The sequence below is a fragment of the Dromiciops gliroides genome, chromosome 1 (assembly GCF_019393635.1).
Source record: "Dromiciops gliroides isolate mDroGli1 chromosome 1, mDroGli1.pri, whole genome shotgun sequence".
Taxonomy (NCBI): Eukaryota; Metazoa; Chordata; class Mammalia; order Microbiotheria; family Microbiotheriidae; genus Dromiciops; species Dromiciops gliroides.
Genome location: NC_057861.1, coordinates 62,186,294 through 62,206,981, shown reverse-complemented (window position 1 = coordinate 62,206,981; position 20,688 = coordinate 62,186,294). Strand labels below are relative to the sequence as shown.

The window sequence follows — 20,688 nt, the reverse complement described above, 5'->3', positions numbered from 1 at the left end:
CCTCGAGAAGCCTTAAGAAAAATTAAGGGGTTGTTAGATCTAGATTGTAGGGGAGGGGGTTCAGGAGTAAAGAATTCATTGGGATGTGACCTGTGAGGCCACCCAAATGTCACATCTGAATTCCCTATTTCCCCCAGATGATGGAGCATCTGCCTCACCTTCCCCATCAATTCACAAAATAAGCAGATCTGGATGATCTGTCCTCGTGCTCCGTATGATAGATATCAACATTGACCTTTTCAGGCTAAGAAGGGTGAAGTGCCTCCAGAGGAGCAGGGACCCAGCATCAAGAACCTAGACTTTTGGTCCAAGCTCATCACACTCATCGTGTCCATCATTGAGGAAGACAAGAACTCCTATACACCTTGCCTCAACCAGTGAGTGGAGGAAGGGGGAAAGATAGATATTGAGTGTGGGCAAAACCTTATGAATTGGTGTCATTGTGTGAATGTGTATGGTGAGGGGAGATAGAGAAGGAGGGAAAGAGAAAGAGGAAGAATAGAGAGAGACAAAGAGGAGAAAGAGAAATCATATGTCAATGTGGTTAACTACAATTGTGTGTGTATTCAGTTGTTTTTTTCAGATGTGTCTGACTCTTTCTGACCCCATTTGGGGTTTTCTTGGCAAAGATACTGGAGTGATTTGCCATTTTCTTCTCCAGATATTTACATATATGTATTATATATATATATATATAAATTCATATATAGTATATATGTGTGCTTGTGTCTATGTGGGTATTGGCTCCTATGCATAATTTTGCATATGTGAGTAATTATATATAGGTTCCTATTTGTAGTTGTGCATCTATGTGGGTAATTGTGTGTATGAGTATTAAATATATATATGTGTGTCTTGCAAGGTGTAATTGTATACAATTGTATACATGTAGGTAGCTATAGGTATATCAAATCATCAAACATTTATTAAGTGCCTTATATGTACCAAGTACTATGCTAAGTGTTGGATATGTATAGAATTGTGCATGTGTGTGTAGCTATTTAGTTGTGTGCATGTGTATAGTTTTGTGTATGTGACTCACCATATCCCAGGACCCTGAATGGAGGAAACTGAAATTTACAGTGAAAATGAGCATTTGGTGTGGGTAAAAATGGGATCGGGCTGACCAATATTGAGAAATCAGTGAAGAAAAAGAGGATGATTTCCCCTGAGGAGAGGTTGTTGTCAGGTATAGGAAGGGGGCCTGGAAAAGGAGAGGTAGGTAAGGCAGTGAAGAGGAGGCAAGGATGTTCGACCCTGAGAAACAGTGTCCTAAGTCTAGGAATTTGGAGTCAGAAAGAATAATGCTCAAGAAGAGAGGTGACCTTCAATCCTGAGAGAAAAAGGTGGTCTCTCAGCTGTGTTCTTATTCTGCCTAGTGGGCATGAGTGACTCCAGGTGATAGCAGAGATGATCATTAAAGCCAGAGGGAGATCAGAGGACTGTAGAAGAGCCATAAATCACAGGATTGTAGATGTAGAGATGGGAGGAATCTTAGAATTCATCGCATCCAATGCCTTTATTTTAAATATGAAGGAATTCAGACCCAGGAACATCAAACAACTTGCCCAAGATGTCATGGATAGTAAGTAGCAGATACAGGACTGACACCTACACCCCCTAACTCCAAACCCAACCCTCTTTCTGAGGTGACCCCAATCCTCCTGAGAAAGTGGTCCAGTGTCCTCATCCAGGCAACTTAAACCAGAGAAACCGTGTGTTTGTGTGTGTGTGTGTGTGTGTGTGTGTGTGTGTGTGTGTGAAGTCCAAGTGTTGTATTATGGAGAAGGGGTGGAGAAAGGAGGAAAGAGGGAGGCCAGGGGCAGCAAAGGGAGCCCCCTGGTGGCCAGCTCCCTCATCTCAGCCTTTCTTCATCTCTCCTTCCTCTCTCTCCCTCCTTCCTTCCCACCATTTCACCCTCTTTTGTGAAAGATTTCCCCAAGAGCTGAACGTGGGCAAGATCAGTGCAGAGGTGATGTGGAACCTGTTTGCTCAGGACATGAAGTATGCCATGGAGGGTGAGGAACCTTTCCCCAGAGCCTCCTGTTCCCCAGGACAGCTCATTTGCCTCAATCCTTTCCCTTGCCTGGCAAGGGACAATAGGACACTCCCTATGCACAAGACCTGTGAGCCATATGTGTGGGTTTGATGCCCTGCTTCCTTCCAGTCCCTGCTTCCCAGGCCTGGAGAATTACTGGTTTCTAAGAGAGTACAATGCTTGGAGACTAAACTTAGGGATCAAGTGGTCCAATCGCCTAGAGTTACAGAGAATAGCAATAACAATAGGGCTTTAATGTTTACAAGAGTAATTATAATAGAGGGGCAGCTAGGTGGCACAGTGGATAAAGCACTGGCCCTGGATTCAAGAGGACCTGAGTTCAAATTCGGCCTCAGACACTTGAAACTTACTAGCTGTGTGACCCTGGGCAAGTCACTTAACCTTCATTGCCCCACCCAAAAAAACCATGATAATAAAAGCTGGCATTTATATAGGGCTTTAAGATTGGGAAATGACTTTATATATACATTTCCTCATTCCACTTTACACATTATCTCATTTGATAATGAGGTGCGGTAGGTGCTATCATTATCCCCATCTTACTGGTTAAGACACTGAGATCCACAGAAGGAGAGTCTTGCCCAGCTAGTAAGTGGCAGAGTTGAGTCTCAAGTCAAAGTGAGGATTCAAAGTGGGTTTCTCTAGGGCAGCTAGATGGCGCAGTGGATAGAGCACCGGCCCTGGAGTCAGGAGTACCTGAGTTCAAATCCGGCCTCAGACACTTAACACTTACTAGCTGTGTGACCCCGAGCAAGTCACTTAACCCCAATTGCCTCACTAAAAAAAAACCCAAAAAACCAAAGTGGGGTTCTCTGACTCCAGATCCAGCCCCTAAAGAATTGCCCTGCCTGGGGTTGAGACTCAGCTGTAGGCTATGGGAAGAAGATATGAAAAACCTGCTTCTCTGAGTTGTCTCTCTTCCTCTCCCTGCTCCCTGCCCCTCTCCCTAGAGCATGACAAACACCGATTATGTAAGAGCGCCGACTACATGAACTTGCACTTCAAAGTCAAATGGTTGTACAATGAGTACGTGACCGAGCTGCCCTCCTTCAAGGACCGTGTGCCTGAATACCCTGCGTAAGTCACCCTCCTCCCCTGTGCTGAGCTGTATTCTGTGGGGAAATGGGAGAAAGGAAGGCCATTAGTTACCCACCCTTCCTTGACCTGGGGTAGGTGCAGCAGGGAAAACTGAGGGTGAGGAGGTGGGTTGTTGTCCTGAGATGAATGCACTGGGAGATTATGGGAGGGGGGAACTGAGAGAATCATCATGCCTGTATCTTCCATTGCAGGTGGTTTGAGCCTTTTGTTATCCAGTGGCTGGATGAGAATGAGGAGGTGTCCCGGGACTTCCTCCATGGAGCTTTGGAGCGTGACAAGAAGGATGGGGTGAGGCAGGGAGCCCTGGCATGTGGGGAGTGAGGAGAAAGCTGTGGCTCTCCAGGCTTCCCCAACTCACCCCAGAGCCTAGCCTGTTGTTCATGATTCCCTCCAAGTATCTTCCCCAGCCCTTTTCTCCCACCCTAGTCCTGGACTGGCCCTGAAGCTAATTAGTCTTAACTCAGATATTGTATCTCAGATGAGTTTGGTGGAAAGATGATATCCTCACCCAGGACAAAGTCAGACTCCAGACTTCCAGCTTTCTAGAATGAGCATCAAAGACTTACCATTCTATGACCCTCTAAGGATCCTCCTCTGCTCCTAGCCCAGGTTCCTCTGGAAGGAAAATGTCTATGGTCTCAGTCACTCCCCGGACCTAGAGTGGGGCTTCAAACACCCTCCTTAAACTCCATGGATCCAACCATGAAGAACATAACCCTGCATTCCATAAGGCTTAAGACTGGGTAGGGTAGAGAGCAGCCCATGTGCGGGTGGGACGTGCAAGTCCTCTGTTCACCACACTTCCCATACACACATCCTCGGTGTTCGGCTGTGCCCAGTGATACAACCTCCTTCCTCATTCCTTCTCCCTCTACAGTTCCAGCAGACCTCCGAGCATGCTCTATTCTCCTGCTCTGTGGTGGATGTCTTCTCCCAACTCAACCAGAGCTTTGAGATCATCAAGAAACTTGAGTGTCCTGACCCCCAGATTGTAGGCCACTACATGCGCCGCTTTGCCAAGGTACTGGGGTCAGATGGGAGTAGGGGGAGATTAAACCCTAGGACTCAGAGTCAGATGGTATAGGAAAGGACTCAGCCTGTACTCGCATTTTCATAGACATTAGAAAATAGATCCAGATGAGTTCTTTCAGATGGGAAGAACCAACACCGAGAGAGACCCTTATATGATGAGTTTTAGGACAGCAGGAAGCCACATTGATAGAGAAGTGGCTACTCCAGGAAGAGGGAACATCCTGAGCAAAAGTGTGGAAGCAGAAGTTTGCTTGGTTGTGAGGGGAAAATAGTGAGTTAAAAAAAGGACCTGACTGGGGTAGATAAGGGAGTCATGTGTTTCAGGTCAGATCGTTTGGCAATGAAGGTACCAATTAAATAGAACCATCTCCCCATTTCCTATATGAGCCAAGATCAGCCAATGGTCAGTGTGACCATTGTGGAACTTCCCCTCCCTTGAAAATCATTTTCCTCATCTGTAAAATGAAGGGATGGGGGGGGGCAGCTTGGTGGTGCAGTGGATAAAGCACTGGCCCTGGATTCAGGAGTACCTGAGTTCAGGTCCAGCCTCAGACACTTGACATTAGCTGTGTGACCCTGGGCAAGTCACTTAACCCCCATTGCCCTGCAAAAAAAAAAAAAAAAAAATGAAGGGATGGAACTAAGTGACCTCTATGGAAACTTTCAACCCTAAATCTTACGATCCTAAAATGAAATCATGGATAGGAAATATCTTGGAAGAGCCTTATAATGCTGTATAAATGTAAGAGATTATCACTACCTGCTTGAAATCTTTTCCTAAAGTACTTGGAGAACCGTTGGTGAGCTTTGGTTTAAAGGTGCTTTCTGAATCTTCTCTCCTTAGTTTTCAGAGTCCTCAATGGATTGATCATCTAGCTAAATGACTTTTTATCATGGAATCAGAAGGGACCTCAGAATGGGAACCTCAGGGACTATAGAGGTTATCTTGTCCAACCCAGAAAAAGCAGGAATCCCCCTTACAACATACTTGGTGAATGATAAGCAAGCCTCCAATTGAAAACTTCCAATGACACGACTTCTAACACAGATCATTCCATTTCTGGATAGTTCTAGTTGTTATCAAATCTTCCCACAAATTAAGCCTAAATCTTCAATTTCCTCCCATTGCTCCTAGTTAGCCATTACTAGGGCTAATTGGAATTAGTTTGATCTCTCTTTGATTTGAGAGGCCTTCAACCCCTGAAGAGAACTATTATGCCCCTTTCTCCCCCAAGTCTTCCCTTCCCCAGGTTAAACATCTTCAGTGCCTTAGATTGATTCTTCTATGACAAAATTTCCAATGCCCTCGCCACCCTGGGCAGCCTCCTTCAGATGTTCTCCAGTTTGTCAATGTCCCTCCTGCGATGTGCTGCTCAGAAGTGGACATCTACGGCCTGAGCAGAGCAGAAGACAGAAGGACTCTCATCTGCCTTGTCCAGGACAGAATGCTTCTATTAGCACAACCCAAGATGGCATTAGCTTTTGGAGGTTTCCATATCTACTGTTGACTCTTATTGAGTTTGGAGACTTTTTCACATAAATTATGTTTCTCCATCTATGTTTCTTGTGCCATTGATTTTTAATTTTTTTTTTGCAAGGCAGTGGGGGTTAAGTGACTTGCCCAGGGTCACACAGCTAGTAAGTGTCAAAGTGTCTGAGGCCAGATTTGAACTCAGATACTCCTGAATCAAGGGCCCATGTTCTATCCACTGAACCACCTAGCTGCCCTTTTACTATTTAATTTTTTTTTAATTTGCCATTGATTTTTTAACACAAGAAAGAGACTTTACAATTACTTGTTTAATTTCATCTTATTAGATTTGACTCAACATTCTAGCCTTTCAAGATATTTTGGGAACCTCGGGCAACATGCGACGTGTTAGCTATAGATGACAATCTGTAAACTTAAGGAAAATTCCATATGTAGAGGCCATAGCTCTTCTCTCTTCAGTAGTGAATTCCCATGAGGTTGATATCAAACCATTAATTGCCACTACGAGTCTAGTCATTCAACCAGCTCTGAAATCAGCTATTACCATCTAACCACTGTCTCCACTTTGTCTACAAGGATACTATGAGACAGATTTGATGAATTCCTTGTTGAATGAAATCCACTTATGTTGTGACTAACACATTTTCTTGATCTACCAATCTAGTAACTCTATAAAAAAGGAAATTACGTTAGACTGGAAAGATTTGTTCTTGGTGAATCCATGCTGGCATGTTGTAATTTCCACTTTCTTTTGTAAGTGCTCACGGACTGATTCTTTTTTTTAATAGAATTTTATTTTCCAAATTATATATAAAAAAAATTTTTTAACATCAATTTCAAAAAAAAAACTTTGTGTTCTGGGGGCAGCTAGGTGGCGCAGTGGATAAAGCACCGGCCCTGGATTCAGGAGTACCTGAGTTCAAATCTGGCCTCAGACACTTCACACTTACTAGCTGTGTGACCCTGGGCAAGTCACTTAACCCTCATTGCCCCACAAAAAAACCAAAAAACAAAAAACTTTGTGTTCCAACTTCTCTTCCCCCCTCCATTCACACCCCCCACTCACAATAACTCAAGCAATTCAAAATAAGTTACACATGAGTAGTCATGGAAAAATTCCCATATTAGCTAGTTATGAGAGAAAACAGTCAAAAACACCAAAACTTCAGATTAAGGAATTGTCAAAGAGGAAAAGAAAAAAAAATTTTATGTGTTTCCATCTGTTTTCAGATACTATCAGTTCTTTCTCTGCAGATGGGCTGCAATCTTCATAAGTCTTTCAGTGTTATATTGGATCATTGCCTTGCTGAAAATAACCACATGCTTTCCAGCACATCATCCCCCACTATTGCTGTTATTTTGTATACAGCACATTTCACTCTGCTTCAGTTCACGTAGATCTTTCCAGGTTTTTCTGATAGTATCCTGTTCATCATAACCTGTATATAGTACCTTAAGCTTGACAGAGAATTTTCTTCATAAAAGCCCAGCAAAGTAGGTACCATACGTTTTGCCATTATAATCAATCATCATAACTATTTCCCTCCAACCCACACCCTTCCCATGACATTTACTCTCTTCTTTTTACCTATTCCTCCTCAGAAGTGTTTAACTTCTGACTATCCTCTCTCTTGCTCTGCACTCCCTTTTTCCACCCTTCCTTCCTTATCCTCTTCCCCTCCTATTTTCCTGCAGGATTAAATAGATTGCTCCTCCCAACTGGATATGAAAGCTATTCCCTCCATGAGCCCACTCCAATGAGATCAGGGTCCCTGAGCTAATTCTGTGTTCTAAATTTTTCTTCCTCCCTCCCTATGAGATCAAGCAATTCAATAAGACTGATTGTTTAATAATCTATTCTAGGTCAAAAATAATAATAATAAATAATCTATTCTAGCCCAGGATTGACATCAAATTCACCAGCCTGTAGTCTGAAAAGCTATAGTTCCCCCCCCTCTTTTGTAAGTCGACACAGTGTTTGCCTGTCTCTCTTCTTGTGATACATCTCATTCACAGCTAGATCACCAAAAGAAGCTCACAGATATATCTCACTACCCTGGATTATGGTCTGTCCAGGCCGGTCATATGAATTCATTGTGGACATCAATGGACTTTCTTTTAAGCTCCTCACTAACCTTGGCTTTCAATTTCCCATTAGCCATTTTTGCTCCTTTCATACTGAAGGTCATTTTCTTTGGAAGAGAAATCAAAAGCAAAATTTGAGTTGAGTAGTTTTGCCTTCCCTTTGTCCTTGTCTCATCTCCTCCAAACCCAACTCTGCTATAAATTCCCTGTGTGACCTTGGGCTAGATGATCACTAATCAGGGATGCTATCTATAGAGTGGATTCCTGTTCAAGAACAGATTAGGGGGCAGCTAAGTGGCATAGTGGATAAGGCACCGGCCCTGGATTCAAGAGTACCTGAGTTCAAATCCGACCTCAGACACTTGATACTTACTAGCTGTGTGACCCTGGGCAAGTCACTTAACCCACATTGCCCCGCCAAAAAAAAAAAAGAACAGATTAGACCAGATGGTCTCTGAGGTCCTTCCCAATTCTGAGGTTCCATATTACAGATGTGCATTCCATCTCTGTCCAAGATCTCATCATTCCTGCAGCTGAAGGCATGATGCAGAGACCCAAATCCTATTCTCTGACATCATTTTCTTAGCCTGCTGTTCATTTCTCAAATCCTTCTTTCTCTTCTGAAGCCTCTACCTTTACTAGGCAGCAGGAATGAAAACACCACCTACGCATCTGAGGTCTTTAGTTTCCTGCCCAGCTTTTCATAATTCTAAAGATGCTTCCTGGTTTCTTTATGGTAGCATCATCTGGTAGCACATAAGTCACGAGAAGGTAATAGTGATTGTTGAGTTTGACAAATCTTGGGAAGCTTTTTATCCTGTCCTGGATTCCTGTCCCCAGGAAGATAGAAGTCCCAGTTGGTGACTTCAGGTCAACATATAGCAGCTGCCACATCCCTCAACACTGAGTCACAAACCAACAGTGAACATCCCTTTATCCTGCGGCCAATAATGGAAATCTTCATGGACCTGGGTTCTTTAGGGCATTAATGGGGATTTAATTAGACATCACAATCTGTCATGAGCTCAGCTCCTTATAATATAGCTGTTTGGGCAGCTAGGTAGTGTGGTTGGTAGAGTGCTGTACCTCTGGTCAGGAAGACCTGAGTCTTCTGGGCTCAAATCACTTAGCTGTGTGAATGGGGTAAATCCTTAGTTTCTTCATCTGTAAAATGGGAATAATAACAGCACCTACCTTGCAATGTTGTTGTGAGAATCAAATGAGATATTTGAAAAGCGCTTTGCAAACCTTAAAGCAAAAAAGAAATGCTACTGAAGAAAAAAAAAAAGCTTACCAAGTATTTGGGGGTCAGCTAGGTGGAGCAGTGGATAAAACACTGGCCCTAGATTCAGGAGGACCTGAGTTGAAATCCAGCCTCAGACACTTGACACTTACTAGCTGTGTGACCCTGGGCAAGTCACTTAACCCTCATTGCCCTGAAAAAAAAAAAAGCTTACAAAAGCTTACAAAAAAGAAATGCTAACTACTAACTGACCACTATTATTAATGTGTATCATTATTTGATTTTTTGTGTGTGTGTGGGTTTTTTTTTTGGTGGGGCAATGGGGGTTAAGTGACTTGCCCAGGGTCACACAGCAAGTAAGTGTCAAGTGTCTGAGGCTGGCTTTGAACTCAGGTCCTCCTGAATACAGGGCCAGTGCTTTATCCACTGCGCCACCGAGCTGCCCCTAATGTGTATCATTATTATGGGGATTTGGTTCATGACCCTGTCCCCATTGCTCTTGCATCCTATCCCACAGCCATAAGAGGCTGAGCCAATTGGTCTACATCCTCCATCTGCTGTCTTGTCTCTGTGCTTTCCCCACAGACAATCAGCAACGTCCTGTTGCAGTACGCTGAGATCATCTCTAAGGACTTCACAACATACTGCTCGAAGGAAAAGGAAAAAGTGGTGACGTGTGCTCCCCTCCCCCTTCAGCTCCTGGGCCCCTGCTTGCCCACTCCCACCCCACCACCTTCCCATTCGGGTCACACAAATCTGAATACGCATGTGCATGTGTGTATGTGTATAGATCCATGTAAAAACATAACTGGGGGTATCTGAAGATATATGAGAAAGCATGTGATGTGGTGGCAACACCATCAGATCTGGAGTTAAAAGCCCTAGGCTCTGTTAAGACAGCACCTTGTGACACCAGGCAAGGCTTTTGTCACCTTTGGGTCTTAGTTTCCTCGTGTATAAAATGAGGGGAATTGCACTAAATGTTCTCTAAGATGTCTTCCAACTTTTAATTTCTATGTGTCTGTGAAAGAGACAGTCAGACAGAGATGAACAGAGAGACAGAAGGGGAGAGAGACAGAGACAGGGAAAGAAAGACAGAATAAGGGGGGCATCTAGGTAGCACAGTGGATAAAGCACCAGCCCTGGATTCAGGAGAACCTGAGTTGGGATCTGGTCTCAGACACTTGACACTTACTAGCTGTGTGACCCTGGGCAAGTCACTTAGCCCTCATTGCCCCACAAAAAAAAAGAAAGAAAGAAAGAAAGAAAGAAAGAAAGAAAGAAAGAAAGAAAGAAAGGAAGGAAGGAAGGAAGGAAGGAAGGAAGGAAGGAAGGAAGGAAGGAAGGAAGGAAGGAAGGAAGGAAGGAAGGAAGGAAGGAAGGAAGGAAGGAAGGAAGGAAGAGAGAATAAGGTGGCGCAGTGGGTAGAGTACCGGCCCTGGAGTCAGGAGGACATGAGTTCAAATCCGGACTCAGACACTTAACATTTACTGGCTGTGTGACCTGGAGCAAGTCACTTAACCACAATTGCCTTACCAAAAAAAAAAGAAAGAAAGAATAAGAGAGGGAGACAGAGCAGAAGGAAGGAGAGGGGGAGGGAAGGAAGAGGAGAGGCATAAAGAAGATGGGTATATGTTTGTGTCTGTGCCTGTGGACATCTGAGTCTGAGTGTGTGTGCCTATTTATATGGAGTGTTTTAACCCACCACCTAACCAATATTAAAAATTTAGACCATGGAGAAGATAGGAATAGGGCCTAGAACTGTGATTTCCTTGGCATAGGGAACTCCCTCTCCCAATGAAGGTTAGCTACTTCTTGGTAACTTATGTTCTTAGAATTGCCTGGTGTTAGGGGCAGCTAGTTGGCGTAGTGGATAAAGCACCGGCCCTGGATTCAGGAGTACCTGAGTTCAAATCCGGCCTCAGACACTTGACACTTAACTAGCTGTGTGACCCTGGGCAAGTCACTTAACCCTCATTGCCCTGAAAAAAAAAATTGCCTGGTGTCCTAAGAGGCCAAGTGACTTGCCCAGGGCCACACAGCCAATGAATGTCAGGGGCAGGATTTAAACCCAGGTCTTCCTGACTCCAAGGCTGGCCCTCTGTCCACTGTGCTGCATTGCTTAGTCCAGCTGATTTATGGTTCCCAAGTGCATCCTTTCTTCAATGTTTCATAATCTTTATGTATAGCCTTCCTGCTCTTGCCTCAGACCTGCTCCAAAGATAGGTAGGTAGATAGATAAATCTAGGTGATATAGAAATACAGATGCTTATCTATATCTATATGGAAATATACGCATGTGTGCATAGGCACATACATGTATGCACAGTATATATACAAGTACGTATAGAATAAGATGTGAGCCTTCTCTGCTTTGGCTGCACCCCAGAACTGTTACTAGTAGGCCGTGTGTACAGAGTAGGGTACTGAAAAACACACTTCAGGGTATCTAGGTAGCACAGTGGATAAAGCACCGGCCCTGGATTCAGGAAGACCTGAGTTCAAATGTGACTTCAGACACTTGACACTTACTAGCAGTGTGACCCTGGGCAAGTCACTTAACCCTCATTGCCCTGAAGAAAAAAAAAAAGAATGCACTTCAGCCCACAGAGGGGATGTACTCCACATTACTGTACAAGCATTCAGAGATTTGGAGTCACGTCCAAGCAAAGATGTGTTCTATATGTGGGTGGACAGAATGTATAACTGAGTGACTGGATGTGATTTATGTACCTGTGTTTGACTTCCCTTTCTCCCATACACAGTTACCTCATCTGTCTACTGCCTCCATCACCCACATCCCTCCCCTTCCCTTACCCCTAGACTTGCTTACTCTATCATCTCTGACTCAACTCTTGAAGGATCCCAGAGACCCCAAAGTCCACCTTTAGTTTCCAGACATGCTGCAAAATCCCACTGTGACGCTGGGCATATCATCTGGGCCTCTGATTGCCATTTCTTCCTAAAACTTCTGAAGTAATCCCAGCCCCTTCCCTGTTCCCTGGGGTGGAAGCTGATCAAGGGTCCCTCATGACCAGTGCCTGCAAGAAGAGTCCCAGGCTATGGGTTCTGACCCTCTGGTATCTTCCTGCCTCACCCCACAGCCATGCATCCTCATGAACAACACACAGCAACTCCGGGTGCAACTGGAGAAGATGTTTGAGGCCATGGGTGGGAAGGAGGTAAGATCTAACTGGAGGGAAATGGGAAGAGTTCCAGAAGTGCCCTCTCTGATCCAGTGTGTCCTCAACGATCCCTTCTGTTCTTTCTGACCTGTATCAATTCTAACCTGTGACCCCTTAGACTCCTTCATCCCCTCTTATCCAGAGGTAGGTTCCCTAATGGGCTCCCTAAGCAAGTGCCCTAGGTCAGTGGAAGAAAAACTCTTAGCCTGGGTCCTTGCTCTTCTTTTTATGAATCGAAGTCCCTAAGATAGTTGGGAGGGAATACATATCTTCTATGATATTCACAGGGGCCAGGAGTAGGAGAAACTTGAAGATAAATATATAGGAAAGTTTCCTTTTCCTTGTCCCCTATAAGAGTTGCTGGATGAAAGCGTTAATGATGGATTTACCACATTTACTCAACTGTTAGGCTTAGGATCTGTAAAGAATTAATTGTTATTTGAGGTTTTTATGCCTCAGCATGCACTGGCCTGGGGCTCCGTGAACCGTAAGGTGCTCCACCCACTGGTTGTAGCCGTTGCCATGGCGCTGGCACCTCACGTCATCACCACTCGATGACACCTACATGGGCCTGGCAAAATTATAATGATTGGAAGCCTAGTGAGGGCAGTCATGTGACTGTCAGAGCAGCCAGACAATTGGTTGGGGGCTGTGTGGGGTTTCGGGGAATGGGGAGAAGTCGCCATTCTACCTGGAAGCTAGAAGGCGACAGGAGCTCTGCTGTGTATTCTCAGCTGATTCCTGCGTGGTGGTATTTCTTCAGGTTGTATAATTTCCCTTTCCCTATTTTATTTCCTTTCCCTTGATCCTACTGATCCTGTTTGTATTTTTTTTAAAGTTCATCCTTGTTAAAATAAATCCTATTTTGTTTTGAGGGAGGCTGCTGGTTTCCTTCCTTGCCCCAATATTGTGGCGAGCCACTTAGCTAACGCTCCCCAATTAAAAATTGGTCCCCACAGATCCATCAAGGCCTTTACAGGACAGCATTTTATACCTAGTCCAATAAGGTAAAATTAACTAGAGACAAATGTAAAGTCCCGCACTTGGGTTCAAATAATCATTTTCACAAGTGTGTATGTTGTGGGGGAGGGGAGACATGAGTGGGTGAACAGTAATATCTGAAGATGCCCTGTGGCTTTTAGTAAAGTAAACATTTAATAGGAGTCATTGGTGTGAATGGCCACTAAAAAAAGCAGGATTTTAGGGTGCACTAAGAGAGGCCTCACGTCCAGCATGGGCCTGCTATGGATGTCCCAAAAGTCCAGACCAGAATGAGAATCCTCCTACTGCCCTCTTCCCTGGTCAGAGCATATCTGGAGCCCTGGGTTCAGTTATAGATATTAGGTTTTAGGAAAGCCACTAAGAAAAAATCTAGTGTATTATGAAGAAGGGCAACCAAGATGGAAGGGAGACCAGAGACCACATTAAATACAAGGGTCATGTGAAGGAAACTGAAAGTATTCCAGGAGGATGTGGACTGTTTTCAAGAATATGAAGGGCTCTTTTATGGAAGAGGGATTAGACTTGGCCCCAGAAGGTGGAATGAGGGACAATGTGGGTAAATTATAGGGAGGTCGATTTCAGCATCAATCCAATTCAACAAGTATCTAAAGTGTCTATTGTGTGTCGGGCACTGTGATGGACACTGGTAACACAAAGACAAAAGTGAGTAAGTCCCTTTCCTCAAGAAAGATGCATTTGACTAAGATAGGAAACAAATTGTAAGGGAAGACCTTCCTAACAGCTAGAGCTGCACAGATGCAGAAAGAGCAGTCTCCAATGTTAGGGTATGGCTCAGGGCTGGAGGTGTTCAAGTAGAGAATGGATGACCACTCCTTAGGGATTCCTTCCCTGGTTGGCCTCAATGGCCTTAGAGATTCTATAATTTTCTGGGACCCAGGTCAAAGGTGTTGGCAATATGGCTAATTTGATCAGTGAGAGAGATGGTGCCTAATGACCTCAGGAGGTCTGAATCTCTATCTGTTCTTGCTTCTCTGAATACATGAGTCCACTCTGACCACCATCTCATCTTCACCCTTCCTTATCCCCAGCTGGATGCTGAAGCCAGTGACATCCTGAAGGAGCTTCAGGTGAAACTCAATAATGTGCTGGATGAGCTCAGTCGACTATTTGCCACCAGGTGTGCAAGTGTTTGTGTAGGTATGCCTGTGCACAGCATGGGGAGAACAGAGGGAAGGGGAGAACTGGGCCTCTGAACTCCTGGACCTCAGCTATTAGAGGACTTTGGGAAGAGGCCCGTGAGTAGCAAGGACAGGTTTGGGGGGGGGTATGTGTGTGTGTGTGTGTGTGTAAATGGGATATGGGGGGAGAGAGTATCTATATGGAAGAATTTCAATCCCCAAACAACAGTCCTGGCCTAATCACTCCACCTCCCTTCCTCCATTCCCTCAATCATTCCATCCCTATGTCCCCCTGACCCAATCACTCTGTTTCCTTTCCTCCATGCCCCCGACTACTCATTCCCCTGCCCCAGTTACTCCACTCCCTCACCGGACCCCTTCTTGCCTCTGCCCCCACCCCAAACCTCCCTGTCCTGGAGAATCAGGGTTGCCCTTCAGGGAGCCCCAGGTTGATGCCTAGTCCCATGTCCCTAGCTTCCAACCACATATAGAAGAGTGTGTCAAGCAGATGGGTGACATCCTGAGTCAGGTGAAGGGCACAGGAAATGTGCCAGCCAGTGCCTGCAGCAGCGTTGCCCAGGATGCCGATAACGTCTTGCAGCCCATCATGGACCTGTTGGACAGCAAGTGAGCCCCGCCCCCTCAGGACCCCAGAGGGAGGGAGGAAGGGAGAGAGGGAGGGAGGGAGGGAAGGAGGGGATCATATGGAGCCAGGAAAATGGGCATGGAGGGAGGACCAGTGGGAAGAAGGACGGTGTAGTGAGTGTGCTGAGAATTACAGAATCTTATTATCATAGCTTCCTCATCTGTGCAGCTAAGTGGTGCAGTGGATAGAGCCCCAGTCTTGGAATCAGGAAGACCTGAGTTCAAATCTAGCCTTAGACACTTACTAGCGGTGTGTGACCCTGGGCAAGTCACTTAACCCTGTGTGCCTCGGTTTCCTCGTCTGCCAAATGAACTGGGGTAGGAGATGACAAACCACTCCAGTATCTCTGCCAAGAAAACCCCAAATGGGGTCACAAAGAGTCAGACACGACTGAAATGGCTGAACTACAGCAACATTATCATAGAAGTTTAGACTCATGATTCTGGATTCAGCCTCAAAATCACAACTTACGGTTCTCCAGTGTTTTAAAGTATACCAAGCACTTCTTGCATATCAACTCTTTGATGTAGGTAGTGCAAATATGATTATCCCCACTTCAAAGATGATGAAACACAGGCTCAGAGAGAGGGAAATGACTTTCCCAGAATCAGCCAGCTGTCAGGACTGGAACCAAGGTCTCCCCGCCAACTCAACCACCCCACTAGAATCTTTTCATTGTAATTTCATGGAATCATCCTATCTAGAGCTATAAGGAACCTTGTGGATCTTCTATTCCCATCCTCTTGTTTTATAGATGAGGAAATTGAGGTTCAGGAAATGGAAGGGATTTGCCCAAGGTCATACAGTTAGTAAGGAGCAGAGTCAAAATTTGAACCCGGGACTTCTGACTCAAAATTTAGTACTCTTTCCAGTATACTCTCCATAAAATTCTAGAATCCTCCGTGTCTATTTGAATCATAGACACATACAATTCTAGAAGCTTAGATTCATAGAATTCTAGAATCTTGGACTTTTAGAATTCTAGAACTTTAGTCTCGCAGACTGCTAGAACCTTAGATGGATGAATGATGTCTTAGATTGTGCTACAATTTTGGAGCATGCTCTAAGGGGCTTTCGAGAGCACCAAATCCATCTTCCCACCCAGCATAGGAATTGGAGTCTGGGGTTTACGGGAGCCAAGTAAAGGGAAGGAAGGCTGGTAGTAGGGAGAGGGGTCGGGAAGAGATGGAACCAGGTTTGCAAAGTAAAGGGGAAGAGTGATATGCCTGGAGACATGGGGGCCACCTGGAGACAATGACAAGGGAAACCTACGCCTAGGATACTGCCCAGCCTAGAAGAGATGAGCTCCCCTTCCCCATAGCTAGAAGGCATCGGGGAGGACCCTCGCTGCCTTTCTTTCCCCTGTGTGCTCTCCGAAGTGGGAAAGGGTCTGAGACACGGGTGAGGCCCCTGCCCACCCATGGATGCCAGCTCAGCCCCCCTGCTCACTCCCCACCCCCAGCCTGACCCTCTTTGCCAAAATCTGTGAGAAGACGGTGCTGAAGCGAGTCCTGAAAGAGCTCTGGAAGCTGGTGATGAACACAATGGAGAAGACCATTGTGCTGCCGCCCCTTACAGACCAGACGGTAAGTCTCAGCTTGGGGCTTCCACCACCCACCTGTGTTTGGCCTCTGCCTCTTCCCAGGCAGGACCCAAAAACTCAAAGTTGGGGCCTGCTGAATCCCAAATAGAGCCCATCGACAGGTCAGAGAATAGAGGCATCAGGGAGCCAAGAGATTAAGTGGAGATTGGAGTTTGCGTCAGAAGTCATAGACAGAATGAGGGAGCAAAGAGATGTGACAACGGAGGTTAGAAATGTCCAAGAGAAGAGGCAGGAGATGGGTGGGGGAACAGAAAGGCCAGAAATCCCTTAGTTCTTTTTTCCATCTCCAAGAAGAGACCCATCCCTTCCAAAGAACAATTCCAAGATATCTAGGGCAAGAACAAAGGTGGGTAGGCCTAAGGCCTAAGAGACCATAGGCCTTCATCACCCTCTGTCAGCAATAAGTTTGGGGTTCTATAAGGAGACCATCAGAGGCCTGGGGAGGGGGCAAGGAATCAACAAGGAAGGAGAACATCCTTAGGGAAGAAGGAAGTGCTTTGGGCAGAGGGTGGGAAGAGAGAAAGATGGGATCCCTCCATTAGCCCTTTGTTGGGTCCTGTCTGAACTGTCTGAGCTCACCCCAAAAGTGGCTATGTTTTCTGATTCCCACTCCCCCACTAGAGAGATACCCCTTTGGGGGGGAGGGGTCACTTCCTGTAACTCCAGGACACCCAACATAGAAGGGGAAAAGGGGATTGAGTCATTAGGCCAAAGGTCTGAATGGGAGTAGAGAGTGAAGAACTGCTGAGAGTGTTGGAAGGAACCTCAGGACCAGTGGGGGCCAAACCCTAAGTCTGGCGGCCAGGGGGGAGACTTGTAGGAGCCAGAGCAGAGTGTGAAGGTTCAAGGCTGAACAAGCAGTGCCTTCTGCTGGTCAACCCTAGAATGACAGGCTCCATGGCCATCTGTTAGGTAGAGACTACCTTAGATTCAGCCTTAGAGGGTCAACTGACCCTTAGAGGCCTAGAGAGATTGGCCCCAACCTAGAAGGAAAGGGACTGAGCCCCAACCCTTAACTACAGGAGGGAATCTTTGCTCATTCTTGATTATTCCATCCCCTTGCGGCAGATGATTGTAAGTACAGTAGCCCGTCTCTGTCTGTCTGTCCGCTCTGTGTTCGAACTTGGTTGGTCAGTCCCCTGTCTTGTGTGGCTGCACTCCACCTCACCACCCCAGCCCGGCCTTGGCCTTGGCCTCAGCATCTCCCCAATATCCCCACGTTCTCAAGAGCCCCTGCCTGGCCGGACTGCTTGGTGCCAGTTGGGGTGCCCACCACGGGCACTGTCATTCAAGGATTCTGCCTCATGTCTGTCTTGGGGGAGGAGGGGACCCCTGAGGGAGGGAAGGGATGCCCCTCTCCCTCCCAACCTTGCACTCTCTTCCATATGCCCAAGATGGCATGAGTAGTACCCACGGCCCTGCCTTTCAACGACACAATTTGGGGGCAGAACCTATGATTCTATATATAATCTGTCCGCAATTCCGGTCATCCCTCTTTAGAAGCTGCTCCTCCTGATTTCTCCTCTCCCCTCTTGTCTCTGACCAGAAATTACCTAGGAAAGGGGTGGGGCAAGGAATGCTATAGGTACAGACCAATACCCCCACCCCCACCCCCACCCCTCATTCCCACCCGGAGACCTCCTCTAAAACCCCTGCTTCCTCTCCCAGAGTCACATAAACTTGCTTGGAATTGGAGGAAAGATGACTGGCCCGATCCTCCCTCCCCCTGCTCCTTCCTAGAGCTGTCCTCCCATCCCCACTAAGGGCTTTCCCATTCCTCCTTCCCAGCCTCAGAGGCTCACCTCTTTCCTCTCCTCACCTCTTAGGGATTCCCTTCTCCCCTTCCTTCCTCCCCATTCACCTACAAGCCAGGTCTGTAGAGCCCCTGAGCAACAGGATTCCCCTGGGCAGATGGGAACACCAGAGTTCCTGGGCCAGTGTGGGAGGAGATACTTAAATGACCCAGGTCAAGAATCTCCACATCCCCTTTCCATCTTAGACCCCACCGGCCCAATGGGGGAGGGGGAAGGGGAAGAAGACTTAGGGAGGAGAGGGGCCCCAACATAATAGTAACATCGATGTCCCCTTTAGGCTAACCCCAGACTCCCTACATACACACACACACACACACACACACACACACACACAGAAATGTACACGTTTAAAAAGAAACACAGACCTCATACACACAGACACATATAAATACTTAGAGATTCACACAGTCACATAAATATACTTATTCCCTCTGTAATACATAATTAGTATGTGCCTAACACTATCCTAGGCATGCTAGGTGTTATCAAAGAAACCTAAGACAGGTCCTAAATTCCTATGCTCACACACACACACACACACACACACACAAAATTCTAATAAACAAATGAACATATGTGTGAATATGCTTCTTTCAGAGGTCCTTGCACACGCATGTACACATTGTGTGCCAGGACCCTCACACATACACAGGAACATGCACAGACACACACACACATGCACCTATACACACAAGCACAGCCTTACATCACTCGACACCACTTGGGACAGTTGATGGACTTGTGACATTGTTTCTACAGGGAACGCTCTTGAGAAAACATGGCAAGGGATTAGAGAAGGTAATAAGGGCCGATCCCCAGATGACCCGAGGCCCGGGCCCCACGCTCAGCTCCGCCCATGCTAAGCCTGTGTGTCTGTGCGTTTGTGTGTGTGTGTGTGTGTGTGTGTGTGTGTGTGTGTGTGTGTGCGCTTGTGTGGGGGTTAGACTAAAGATAGATTGGGAAGAGGGAGCACAGATGGTCGGGAAGAGAGACAGGGGACAGACAATCAGGGCCTGATTTTGTAGGGAGGTAGTTCTGCATGTGATGAGTGTGTCTCTGTGTGTATAAAAGTGTACAGGTGCCCCTCACAACAAACTCCCAATGGCCACTACAGGCCCCCAGGATGTGCTGGCTTGGAGGGCTACTTCTTACACAACCATTTGCATTGTGATGGTTTGTTGAGATGGGATTCGAACTACAGAGAAGTAGGTGGTATGTATGTGTGTGCCTGCACATGTGTACATTGCTCACATATATGTACAGGCAACCCCCTCTTTTCAACATCACCTTCCTCCTTCACTGCTTGACAATCAGGGATATCATTTCTGGCAGTGGCTCCTTCATTAGTGCTTATTAATTCTTCCTAAAAGAAGACAATAGTGCATGAGCTATTGGGATAATCTATCCTGATGATCTGTGCACTTTGAGGAGTGAACTTTAGAACCATGTTTTGTTTAAAAGTTGGGGCTGCCTGTTTTCTGTATGTGTTTGTGTGTGTTTAATGTGTTTCTGTGTCTATATGCTTCTGTTTATTTCATGTATCATTTGTGTTTTCACATGTATGTTTGTGCATATGATATGTATTCATCTATTGACATTTGTGTTATATACATTTTCCATCTACCCATATAACTATATGTCTATGTCTGTGTCTGAGTCTATGTCTGTTTTGTTCAACATTTTTCAACAACTTGGATAAAGATATAGACTACACTTGTCAAATTTGCAGATGACACAAACCTATAAGGATAGCTACCCCATTTTAAGAACAAAAGTCAGCATCCTCAGAGATCTTGATGGGCCAGAATATTGGGTCAATCAAGTCAAAATGAAACTTAGTAACCATGGGTTCTAAAAATCAACTTTCCAAGTACATGATGGTGGTGGTGTGGGTAGACAACAGTCTGTATGAAAAAGACAGGGGATTTTACCACAAACTCAGCCTGAGAAATATAGTAGAAAACAAACTAACTGGGGCTGCATTGAGAAAATTGGTGGTGTCCACGAGGGATTATGTTCCACTGTGTTCATTAGATTTTTTGCATGCCTTCTAGCTGCTTTTCAGGGTTTGGGGGATGTGGGGTTGTTGTTGTTTTTGTTGTTGTTGTTGTTGGTTGTTGTTGGTCCTGCTGGGCAGAGAAAACAGTCTGTATCTACCATAGCACAAACATCCAAATAAATAGTGTTTATCATTCCTCACTGCACTAAAAAGCAAACAAACAAACAACAAAATCAACCTCTCGCGAGGGAGGCAGCAGTCCTTCGGCACTCTTCCCCGGACAGACCACAT

General features: G+C 45.7%; 1 protein-coding gene across 8 annotated transcripts in view; it reads left to right on the top strand.

Annotated features, from left to right (window-relative positions):
* Window positions 1-20,688, top strand: part of UNC13A (unc-13 homolog A) — a 96,766-nt gene that overhangs the window by 57,331 nt on the left and 18,747 nt on the right. For 6 of the 8 annotated variants that reach the window (XM_044003432.1, XM_044003452.1, XM_044003445.1 and 3 more), the window contains 12 exons: window positions 244-377; window positions 1,933-2,018; window positions 3,010-3,136; window positions 3,349-3,445; window positions 4,035-4,178; window positions 9,595-9,678; window positions 12,114-12,191; window positions 14,246-14,334; window positions 14,810-14,962; window positions 16,444-16,567; window positions 17,653-17,658; window positions 19,158-19,196. In XM_044003432.1, the coding sequence (XP_043859367.1) occupies window positions 244-377; window positions 1,933-2,018; window positions 3,010-3,136; window positions 3,349-3,445; window positions 4,035-4,178; window positions 9,595-9,678; window positions 12,114-12,191; window positions 14,246-14,334; window positions 14,810-14,962; window positions 16,444-16,567; window positions 17,653-17,658; window positions 19,158-19,196 (1,161 nt within the window). The remainder of the gene's footprint in view (window positions 1-243; window positions 378-1,932; window positions 2,019-3,009; window positions 3,137-3,348; window positions 3,446-4,034; window positions 4,179-9,594; window positions 9,679-12,113; window positions 12,192-14,245; window positions 14,335-14,809; window positions 14,963-16,443; window positions 16,568-17,652; window positions 17,659-19,157; window positions 19,197-20,688) is intronic. The other 2 variants (XM_044003443.1, XM_044003433.1) reach the window with 1 other exon arrangement.